The sequence below is a fragment of the Selaginella moellendorffii genome, unplaced genomic scaffold, assembly GCF_000143415.4.
Source record: "Selaginella moellendorffii unplaced genomic scaffold, v1.0 SELMOscaffold_11, whole genome shotgun sequence".
NCBI classification, from domain to species: domain Eukaryota; kingdom Viridiplantae; phylum Streptophyta; class Lycopodiopsida; order Selaginellales; family Selaginellaceae; genus Selaginella; species Selaginella moellendorffii.
In genome coordinates this window covers 2586947-2599180 of record NW_003314272.1, presented here as the reverse complement: position 1 = coordinate 2599180, position 12234 = coordinate 2586947, and the positions used below count along the sequence as shown (strand labels likewise).

General features: G+C 43.2%; 2 protein-coding genes across 2 annotated transcripts; one reads left to right on the top strand and one right to left on the bottom strand.

The window, feature by feature from the left end:
- Window positions 1–6445: 6445 nt before the first annotated feature.
- On the bottom strand, window positions 6446–9703 carry LOC9659162 (UDP-glucuronate 5'-epimerase). Its single transcript, XM_024673639.1, has 3 exons — window positions 8869–9703; window positions 6892–6951; window positions 6446–6588 (listed from the first exon to the last, which is right to left on the bottom strand). Exons 1-3 carry the CDS (start codon window positions 9701–9703, stop codon window positions 6446–6448), a joined length of 1038 nt encoding a protein of 345 aa, XP_024529407.1.
- An 858-nt stretch (window positions 9704–10561) lies between these two features.
- LOC9651447 lies at window positions 10562–11971 on the top strand. The gene is made up of 2 exons (XM_002969117.2): window positions 10562–11646; window positions 11707–11971. Exons 1-2 carry the CDS (start codon window positions 10562–10564, stop codon window positions 11738–11740), a joined length of 1119 nt encoding a protein of 372 aa, XP_002969163.2. The 3' UTR covers window positions 11741–11971.
- Window positions 11972–12234: the final 263 nt, after the last annotated feature.

Below are 12234 nucleotides of genomic sequence, written 5' to 3'. Positions count from 1 at the left end.
TTACACACCACCAGAATTTCATCAAGTTTTGTGGCTAGATCAGTCGCCTCAGAATCAAACTTATCTTGAACATCCTTACTCAAATGCAATCCCAACTCCACTGTTGTTTGAGGATGTCTTCTAAACATGGCAAAGTAAAAACTTAACTTGGTTCCACTATGTTGGCTATTGTTGTAAATAAATTGCACTAACAGAAGATATAGATCCCACTATCCTTGCCTTTGACCAATGCTACAACATAACATATCCTCCACCACCTGATTCACATGCTTGGTTTGCCCATCCATCTAAGAATGATCTCCACTCGAGAGTTTCAAAGTCACTTGTATAACCTTTGCAAAGCTTTTCCAAAATCCACTGGTGAACTTTGAATCTCAATCATAATGATGTCCTCCAGCAAACCAAAATCAGGAAAAACCTTCTCCAAGTAAATCACAACCAAGTCTAAGGCAGTGACAGTCTTCCGAAGAGCCAACAACCACATATACTTTGTCAACCGATCCATTATGACCCATATTTGCTCCTTTTGCCTCTGTGTTTGTAGCAAACAAGTGATGAAGTCCATAGAGATACTACACCAATGGCTCTGAGGAATAGGTAAAGGTTGCAAAAGTCCCCCCGGCTTCTCCCGTGGCACTTTAACCCATTGACAAAGCTCACATGATTTACAATACTTGAGGATATCAACTTTCATATTCCTTCAATAAAAGTTGCGCTTAATCAACTCATACGTCTTCTTCCCCCCAAAATGACCGGTCTCTGGATGATCATGATAGTGGAATAAAACTTGAGTAATTAACACATCCACCCGTGGCAAATATACACGGCCATTGTAGTAGAGACAGCCATTGTAGTAAAGAATCTCATCCACCAATGAGAAAGGGGCTTCCATCTGGTCTTGCAAAGAGGCCATCTCAGCATCCTGTGCTTGAGCATGCTCAACCAACTGCCCAAACTTGCTGACCACTTTACTCAAATGATGACAAAATTGTATTTGTAATGTCGTCACATGACAAACACAAGATAAAGCATCTACCACCACATTTGATTTTCCCAAACGATGCTCAATAGAAAACTCCCTAAACTCCATGAGTTTAACCATCTAACGAGCTTGCCTAATGTTCAAATCCTTTTGTGTGAAAAGATACACAAGTGGTTTGTGATTTGTCAACACCACAAACACTGCACCATAAAGGTACTATTGCCACGTCTGCAAAGCATGAATAATAGAGAGTAACTCTTGCTCATATGTGGAATAGCGTTGCTCCGTTAAATTCAAAGTTCGACTCTTATATGCAATAGGTTGTCCCTCTTGCATCAGAACTCCTTTCAGTGCATAACCACTTGCATCACATGTCATCTCGTAAGGTTTCAATGGATTAACAATGCGAAGCACTGGAGTCTCGCTCAACAATCGTTTCAGCGCCACAAAACTCTCCTCTTGTGGTTGCTTCCACTCGAATGGCACATTCTTGCGTAACAACTGCGTCAAAGAAATAACCACTTCAGCAAACTTATGCTAGAAACATCGGTAGTAACTAGCCATACCAAGAAAATTACGCAACTCAGCCACTATAGTCGGTGTAGGTCAGTTTTCCACCACAGCCACCTTCCTTGGATCTGTCTTGACACCCTTAGATGTCACAATATGGCCTAAATATTCCACCTCCGACTTTGCAAATTCACATTTGCTCTTCTTCACATAAAGCTTGCTATCTCGAAGTAACAAAAGAACCTTGCGCAAATGCACCTTATGCTCCTCCATATTCTTGCTAAAAACAAGAATATCGTCCAAGAAGATCTCCACAAACTCATGAAGATAATGCCCAAATACCTCCGTCATCAACTAAGTAAATGTGGCTGGTGCATTTGTCAAACCAAACAGCATAACTGTAAACTCAAAATGTCTAAAGCTTGTGTTGAATGCTGTCTTGGAGATAGATGCATCATCCATTGCAATCTGATGATATCCACTCCTCAGATCAATCTTGGTAAAACACTTGTGCTTCACCAAGCTTGTCTAGGATATCATCCACACATGGCATCGGCATCTTATGCTTCACTATCTTCTTGTTCAAAGTGCAGTAGTCAATACATATTCGCATTGAACCGTCCTTCTTTTTCACAAGCAAGACCGGAGCATCAAACAAGGACTTACTTGGCTGAATAAATCCAAACTCAAGTAACTCCTTGACTTATCGTTGAACTTCTTGCTCCTCCGCATAACTTAACTGAAATGGACGCTGGTAAATTGGCCTCGTCCCTGGCTCCAATGTAATCCCAGGCTCCACACCTTGTAACGGAGGCAACCCATGAGGAAGTTCAGATGGAAAAACATCAAAAAACTCATCAAGTATATCATGTACTGCTGCTTCTTCCCCACACATGCCTTGGGCCCCCAAGTCACGAACAAACAGCAAGTAACTTGAAAGTGTTTTTCCATTACGACAAGCACGCTTCAAAGATGTAGCAGAGAGCATAACAATTGGTGGTTGAACACCCTCGCTAAACCACACATCTTTAACGCCACCATATTCCAGTGAGATACGCTTAATACTCCACTTTATCTCTGGATCCACCTTCACCAACTATGGCATCCCAAGAATGAAATCCACACGATGGATATCCATGAAATAAAAAGTCTCCACAAGTGTGGTTTTGCCAACCAACACTTCCAGCCTTTCGACACAAACATCAAAATGCTGAGCAAAGGTAGCTACACCTTCCACTATGTATGGAAGAATTCCGCGTGTGACTAGGCCATACTCCACAACAAACTTTGCCAAAACAAAGTTGTCATCGCTCCTACTATCCAGTAAAATCTACACTGGATCGCCACGGAACATGCCCTCCAGCATTAAAGTTGATTCATGCGTATCTTCGAGCTCCATCTTGTTCCACACACAGTTGAGCTGACGAGCAACAATCGAAAGTCTCTTCCTCTGACCAAAATGGTCGTTCTCGTCATCCTCACGCTGTAAAATTTGCAACTTTTTAATATCTAACTTACCGTGAGAAGAAGATTGGCCATTCTTTTTATCCTGCTGCTTGTTCTTCAACTGCGGACAATCAGCCTTGTAATATCCAAGTTCGCCGCAATGATGACAACCCTGTCTACAATTCTTCACAAAAAACTTCTGCTTGTCATTGTCAAGTCAACAAGCCGCATCAAAGAGTGACGTAAGTGTTGCCACATGCTCTCACTATGTAAGCCGTCAATGAAGTAGGATTTGTTCTGATCTGGATCCTTCGTTGGAACACGACTAATCAAGCGAGTAAGCTTCTCAATATAGCCCACAAGTGTCATTTTCCCTTGCTAGAAATGTCAAAGTTCTGTACGAGCATTCTCCACATTGTAATAAGGGGCAAAACATAAATGGAAAGCAGCCTCAAACTCATCCATGGTAGACATTGGTGATTTCTTATCTGCAACATGAGATTCCTCAAGCCAATTCCACCATCGAAAACCCACATCACGCAAAACCATTGGAATAGCCACTAAAGCTTCTGCATCTAGAGTTCCCTTAGCAGCCAAGAACTTCTTCACATTGGCTAGCCAAACAAGACATTGGAGCGCTACCCCGTCCAGCCTCGAGTGCCTCAACACACCCATGCATGGTATCTATCATGCCATGCATTTTGTCTTGCATCTCTTGCTAATTTTGTTTAAGGGCTTGCAGCTCATGAACCACATCTTGAATGGTCCAAATCTCCGTAGCTTCGTCGGCACCATTGTCGGCACCACCATCGACAATAGGATTCCAGCATTTAGCTTGGTCGGCCATCGCAACCAACTCCTTTGATACCAATGTATGATCCGGCGAAAAAAAAACAAAGATTTAATCACCATAGACTATGCTATGCCACCTCTTGAAGTTCCTTACCACCTAACCACCCCCAAACTACCTCAAAAGCTCCACTGCGCTGCCACTCCATTATGAGCTCTAGGGTAAGTTAAATCCCTCACTCTAACATGCCTTAATATATCCTTGAGCCTCCTTTTGACTGACGTTGACCACGTGGTCAAAGTTGGCACCTAACAATGAAGCTCGGCTCCCAGGCCTCCGAGTTCATCTGTGACACTCCTGGGCTCAGCACCATTAAGTCTTGTCTTACGAAACGTCACATTTTTCAGGGTCAAGCCTATGGACATTGTGCCAAACCAGAGAAAGAAGCCTGCACCAAGGACACGAGAGAAGCCTGGGCTTTTACCAGTATATCAGTGAATCAAGTTTTGATTTTTTCATTCCAGGCTGAAGCAGTTGAATATATGAGTACTGAGACAGACAAAAACATTGAAACCATGTTCAGGATTTTGCCGGCTGACAAGCGTGTGCGGTTCGAGGCCCTCGTTTTCTTTGCGCAAACAATCGAGAACATGTCTTTCCTTGTGAAAGATGGGAGGGTGGAAATCAGTGATCAAGGTTAAGACTTTACAATGGCGTAACATTTATTATACTCTTTTCAACAACTCGTTGTTGATCTAAACCCAACAGTGGGCTTACCATTTTTATAATGGTATGATACTATTTGTTGTTGCATAGAATAGCTCCCCAATACTTGAAATTGCTGGTCTTGTGTGGTTTTCAGTAATCTATAACATGCAAGTCTTTTATCTGCACGGACCAAGAATTTGAAGATACTTGTTGGTGATAATGTCATAATTGCTGAGTCTTCAAACTCCAGCAAAGTAATTGGTACTCCCACTTGTGCCCAATGATAAAAGTTCTCTTGTTGCAAATCATAGCATAGTTGGTTGTTTTGCAAATCTTCATCGTTGTTGGAAATCAAATAATTTGTTGGAGCTTTGTAGATTGGCCAAGAAATTTTTGCAATAAACATGTTCTTGGCATCTCGATAACAATCCCCACCTAATCTGGAAAAAGAGCTCCCTGTATCAAATATAGTATCTATGTTGCACTCTACTTTATGGCCTTCTATGAATATATTCACCATTCTAACGCCCCAATGATTTCCCCGGATAAATCTAGTGATTGGAAGTGTTTGAAATGAAGGATCAAGTAACATTGATCTATATCGCATGGTTCCGTTCAAAGAATTAGTTGTCCTGTTATATATACTACAGATTTCCATCGCTTTAATATAGCTCATCTTAGTTATCTGAGTAAAGAACGATGATCTGTGTAATCCGTGAGATAAAACACCTTCTATAACACGTAATTTCCCCCATGGAGTCGCTTTCAGAAGATAACCTTACGGCAATAACAAATTTCCATCACCATCCCCAATCCTTATGTCCCATCCTTGAGCCATGGAACCAATTATCCCTGTATTGCCAGCTCCATAAGTCACATTAATCTTGCAAATCCTATCCTTGTCTAAATTGTATTCCTCCCAATCAGCTGCAAAATCGTCACACTGTTCTTCTGAGAATGATGTAGAGAGCAATGCTTTCTCCAGCATCTCTGATTTGCCCCATGTGAATCTACTTCCCGTATCCACTACTACTAAGAGCTTCGTAGTATCACCTTTGTAACTGCTGAATGTTATGAAGAGTCGGGGTACGCTCTCAAGAGTAAAGTCGAGGTTGATAGCAAATGCGGCAAGCAACATAGATGCAAACAGGGCTGCAAGACAATGTTTTAGATCAATTGAATTGAAGCATCTAGAAAATACCCAGACTTACTGGACTTGTAGGCATGCTGTAAGAAACCCATCGTGTGCCTAACAGTATAGGTTCAAGAGCTAACAAAAAATATGAATTGATGAAGTCATAAGAGCTTACCAAGGAAACAGTAATTCAGGATGTAGAGCTGGCTGGTTCCAAACACGTCGATGGAGCTTTCTTCAGTAGGGCTGTGGTTTGCTACAAGTGGCTGGAAATGTAGCTGCTCCAAGAGACTGGAAATGTGGAGCTGCTACAAGCGACTAGAAATGTAAAGCCGACTAGAAATGTAGAGCTGCTACAAGCGACTGGAAATGTGGAGCTCTGATTTGCAACAAGCGACTAGAATTATATCCTCCTTAAGAAACCATCTCCGCTCGGCAGACAAAGAGATGGTCGAGAAAACACAATCTGTGTGATTGTACAGCATTAACAGCTACCTCTTCCAATAAAAAAGAGTCGCTAAACCACCTTCGGTGTATCGTCTGGACAATGCCCAAGACGCCACGGACAAAGCCTCCCGGCAGTCTCGTTTTCTCCTCCCGTTGGCGGGTGAGCGAGGGTTCTTCAACTTGGAGTCCTTGCCGGCCTCACACATCCCCCAAGCTTAAACATCACCTCACTCTGGCCGTTGAGTGCACTAGAGAAAAACTGAAATTCATTATCAATGAATTTCAAATGAAATATTTGTGAGAAACTCAATTATTATTTTATTTTATTTATAACCATGTTGAAATCTAGACTATCACTCAATTACAAGCGTTGGAATTGTGCAATGTGCTGGGATAGTGCTGATCTCAGCTGGAGCTGGATTGGCCGCTAGAGCTGGATCACTGCGTTCTCGTGGCTGCACTGTTGCATTGCTGGATGGAGCTGGATCGCTGCTTGCTTGTGGCTGCACCGCTGAGTTGCTACGCTGCTTGCTCGAGCTAGATCACTACACCGCTGCATTGCTGGATGGGCTGCTCACTGAATGTGTCCCTGGAAATTAGTGAGCTACTCTACGCGTACTCCATGTCAAATGCCAAAGCAACTAGCAAAATGAACTTTCAGAAGTTTAGAAGTTTGGACTGACCAAAATTTGCAGCATTGGTCTTGTTGTTGTTTCCTCTCGCTGGACGAGCCTCCAAAGTAGATTATTCTATGAGTTTAAAGGAGTGCCTGTTGTCGATCAAGTTGGTTTCACTAGTTGCTGCACATACGCCTGGACACCACTTCAAAGATTTAGAACTCACTGACAATTATTTTTTCTATAGAAAACACACCTTTCTCGTTAGCCAGCACTTGCAAGCTGCTTCTCGGTTTTGCGTGAGCCTCCTCAGCGGCTGCAAACAGAACACTGTTCCAGCATGCTTAGGAAGCTCTACCTTGATTTTCAGGCTTTGAAACAAAAGCAAAAAATTAGCACACTTCCAAGAGAAAGAAAAAAATTCCTTGCAAAGAAACTCGAGGATTGGATACCTTTGAAGAAGGCTCAACTTCTATGGAGTTGTCTGTAAGTGGACTATGCCCCAGTTTGTGTTAGCGTTACTGTCAAGCTCCAAGTTCCTATCGGATGCAACCTTTTGATGCGCGTAGTAAATATCAGTTTTGTAATGGACGTGGAAGTTGGCTCAAGCAAAGCAAGCGTGACGAAAAGCTGGAGAAAAAAAAGAGATCCAAGAGGACAAAAATGTATCTCTGCCGCTGCCTATCACTCATTCTGGAGAATCATGAGAAAAAAGATCAACACAGAATCGCAGAGAACACTCGCAAGTAAACGGAAGTGTACGAATTGATCACCATTAGCGTGTCGTTGCATGACTTTGATACCTGTGGAAGACAGAGGATTGAAACTAAACTCTCAAATCGTCACAAGTATCAGACCAGGTTGAGTACCAGGCTTGACCTCGCAAAACCACATGTCCTTGAAAAGTATAGCCTACCTTCAACTCGAATGATCGTTGGCATTTCAATGGTTCCACCCAGAACAGCCTTGAAAACATTTCAAGTTATTCCATCAAAGAACGAGCAAGAAAAACAAAAAAGTGAGACATCGCAATCGACAGCATGCAACCCTCCATTTTACTACACAGGGAACACACTCAAGGATCTCAGCCAAGAAAACGAAAAAGAAAGAAAAGTCCTACTACATTTCTTGTAGATACGAGAATGGAAGACCAGAGCTGCGGCATAGATAAGAAACCCCCTCCAATCCACGCGATTGCTCCAATCTGCTGCTAGAATGCAATAAAGATTCTTACCGATTAGCAATCCCTCGATCCACTAGTTTGATGATACATAATTTTACTTTGTAAATTATATAACATTGCCATATATAGGCATAAATATTCCACTCCAGGTGGCACATATTTTTCCATTGCGTAATTTCAACTGAATTTTACTGAATCCTCAGATTCCTCTGCAACATCTCCTTATCTGGGTACACGCCCTTGTTGAACATAAACTAGAGCACCTTGCAAGCCTTGTTGAGTGATTTATAGATTGCCCCTCACGATCACCTGTAGGCTTCTTGGACCAAAGGTTCATATTACTTCACATCTAGCCTCCAATTATATTGTTAGTTTCATTAGTATCAGAGGGGTTGAGTCTTCTGAATTTGTGATATATTTTGGAGGGTAATTATAGAATCTTCTCGTATTTGAAGATTTGCTGGGATGAACGTTGACTAAGATGTTGGCCAGGATCTCACATGAGCATAGTTCATCTGAATAAGGCTTTTTTCTCATCTGTGTGCAATAAGGAGAGAAAATGAAACACCAATGCTTCATGAGAATAGTTCACCTAAATAAGGCTCTATAAGCTAAGCTTCTAGCTTCTATAAGCTCCTAGAAAATGAGACTCGGAGACTGGAAAAACCTAGGCAAGAACAGCATTGTTGACATTGAAAAAATTGGAAAGATCATAGTCACTTTGTCAGTCTAGAGCTTGCTCTTTTCCGAAAAGCAACAAAAGACACACATGGAAGAGCTACAAAAGGACAATTCTTTGGGACCGTAAAGTAGTTTGTGTCAAATGACACAATGTTCTCAAATCTCTTAAAGGGGAGCTAGCCAAGGATTTTTGGTTAAAACCAACTTCTTAGATTACGTCTGAATGAGTGTGGCTCCTTGGCAACAAAATTAGACTAGGACCATTGAATAATATAAGTTTAATTTAGATTGCAAACAGTGGAAAAGAAAATTTTCATACATTTTCAACCATTTTATTCTCCTGAAACCATTTTATAAATGAATGCATACCTTTCTCAAATGAAATGTAAGATTTAAGAAGCAATAGATTTGTAGGAGGCTCATATGCAATCTCATAAGGGCCTGGATTCTCATCCTCAATTTCAACAATCCAAGCTTTAAGATTTGTAAGCGTTTCTACAACCTTAATCACTCCTTTAAATGGAATAGGTGGCCATGGCGTCCCAATATCATATAAATTCACTTGTCCCATGCTGTGACTTGATAGAATACTATTGATCATCACAGCTACTGCATCATCAATGTATATATAGTTTTGTCGCCCTTTTCTTTGCTCCCATAATGGAACATCAGTCTTATGCAATATCTGATCAACAAACTTGTAATAGGGAAAATCTGGACGACCATAGCTCCCATAAACTGTACTAAACCTCCATTCCACAACTGGAAATGGTAGCTTTGGTGCCAAAGATTCAACTAACTTCTCCGCAGAACGGCTTGAAGGGATGTAAAAGCGATTGGGGCTTGCAAAAAAGAAACCTTGCATGGATGGAACACTGCATGCCGCATCAAGCAGTGACTTCATAGTTCTCTCATTGTCCTCCAAATTCCAACTATGCTCTTGCTGTGTAAAATCCACCACAATGTTTGGCTTCTTACTCCTTATCACGGCCATGGCCAACTCTGGATCTGTAGCACTTCCATAAACCACTTCAATACCCTTGCTCTCAAGAAGAGGGGTCCTCTCTGAACGCTCCACATCCAAGCCCGTCAACAGAAATCGTAGATTGGGATGCTTGTGTGCCTCCAATCCCAAAGCAAGCTGGCTACCAAGAAACCCACTTGCACCCACAATCAAAACCCGATATTCTTTTTTCTTTCTCATCTGGAAGATCAGCCAACCAAGTAAAACAAGGACAAAGACACAAAGAAACACTGTGTTGGGAGACATAATTTTAAACCCTAATGAAACAAAAGGACTAAATATGGCATATAAATAGCTACTAAAATGGACATTCTTAGATTATAACTGATCACACTGAAATATTAATCCGCAGTCTTTTGTCTATTGATAGCCGGGCACAACGATTCACCCGGTTGGAGAGGAATAGAAGACATAAAAGACCTTCATTGTTACTGATTTTGTGCGATTAGAATGCTGGACTTTGATCTGTTCTGATTTCTTTTCCACATATTGGTGGATCCGGAAAGCACAAAGGTTTAGTGTAGCGGGTTCTATGAAACGTGGCTAGCTAATCGACGAGGACCAGACTCGAAGCTCTTAGTAGCCACACGAGCTCCCGGAAAAGGCCGGCACCGGGTTTTATACGACATAACTCTTACATTGAAGCTGCATTTCCCAGGAAGCTTGCCAAGCTATCATAGTGTAGTGTAAATTTCTTTAAGTTCACAAATGTGGTAGTCTGCAAAAACAAAAATAGAATGCGCTGCTTGATGTTCCGGAAACCATACCATGGACAGATTTTTCTTTGTTATGCCCTAACTCCACACAGGATGGTCTTCGTGGGTCCTTGGAAATAGTTGTTGTTGTTGTGTTGGTTTTTCAGTTCTCGGATTGATTCTGGCTGTCACCACACCGTCGGTGACATGCAATGGGAGATTTACCGCTTCTTGCGATCATAACTCCACAACTGAAATCAAAGTGTTTAAACCAATTTCGAAAGCTATTGGCGGGAATCGAAGAGCCCTAAAGTTCCGCGGTTTAGGGCTTAGGAGCAGAACGATGGCCACGGGAATCCGCGCGATGGCAACGGCAATGCGCGGATTGGAAGCGGCGATGCGAGCGATGGCGATCAATCTTCTTTCTCGCCCGGCAGCGGTCTACCCACACACCCCAAGGCAGCCAGGTATCAAGTTCATCAGGACGAGCCTCTATTGCCTGGCTGTGGTTGCGCTGCTCATAGCCATGCTTTCGATCACACTCCAGGAGAGGAAAGAAGAAGAGAAGCCGTTTAGAGTGCTCGTAATTGGGGCGAGCGGTTTCTTGGGCTACAGATTGTCCCTCGGCTTGTTGGCCAACACTCGGCCAAAGATAGAGGTGGTAGGAATCGATGCCGAGCGCAACGAGCGAGCACAGCTGCTGGAGAGGGCTGGAATGCACATCCTGTATGGGAATGTGACTAAGTGGGCTCTCGCCACCAGCGGTGTGAAGCTCGCACGGCCCCATGCTATCGTGGACTTCACTCAGCAGGAGCATCCTTGGTGCCTTCCACTCAACCAGCTTACTCTCGGGACCATTCTTGACGCCGCAACTGCGGACAGGTCTGTGAGGTCAGCGTTCTTCGCCAGTCCGAACCGGTTCTACATCCCTTCTTCTCGATCCGGTGAGCTACTTGCTGCAGCCAAGTCTGTCCTGTTACCGTTTTCTGTGGTGGAGTGGCGATTTAGTACAGTCTACGGAGAGTTTGGACGAACCGATTACCCGTACTACAAATTCGTGGAGGATATCACCAGTGGCCAAGACGTCCAGCTGTGGCAGCAACGCAAAGGAAGGCAGAACTACATTTACATCGACGATGCAGTGGCGGTTATGATCAAGATGATTCTCGACTTCACACATGTCGTTGGTGCTGTTACCGTCGTGGACATCGGCACTCCAACGCCAGCTTTATCGTTCAAGGACGTAGTTCGAGTGGTGACGAAAATCTCGGGGAAGAAAGCAAAACTCGTCGAGGTTGAGGATGCAAATCCGCCGCCGTGGGAGGTAGAGTATGTACCTCCTTCACACCTCTACGCACTTGGAAAGTTCACTTCTTTCCAGTCTGGAATGGCGCGTTTCATCGACTGGTACGAGCAGAAGAAGAGTATGTAAGTGTCTCTTGCTTGTCCATTCACTAATGTAATCCAGTACATTCTTGTCTGTGACAGGATCGCTAGGAACGAAGTCAATGACCATACGTAGCTGATGACTAAACAAGTAAGTTTTGTTCTTGAGCAGCTCCTGCCATCGCAGGAATAGAATCGGGCCTGAAGGCTTACTTGCCCCTTTGACAAGCTCTTCGTCGTCTGTGTAGTTCGTGAGCATGATGTCTGTGAAGTTTTCCAGTTGGCTTGCAAACTCGTGGCTTTGTGCTCATCAACTATTGCTTGGAAGATATTGTCCTTCTTTGCGGCCAGCCTTGACTGTCCAGTCGATTGTTGTTGATCGTTGTTTTGTCGTGGAGGTGGTCTTCATGATCAGCCTCTGATCAGCCTCTGGCAAGAAGTCTGCCATGTGGAAGAGAGCAACGTCAACGATGCCGGCAACGATCTCTTTGAACTCTCTCGACTGTTCGCAATCGCCAGTCCCGAGAAACACCAAGATATGTGTGATGATGTTGAAGATGTAGATGGATACGAGCTTCCTCACGTCCACGACGAGCTCTCGCGGGCCTGCACCGAGGAACGCGAGAGAAG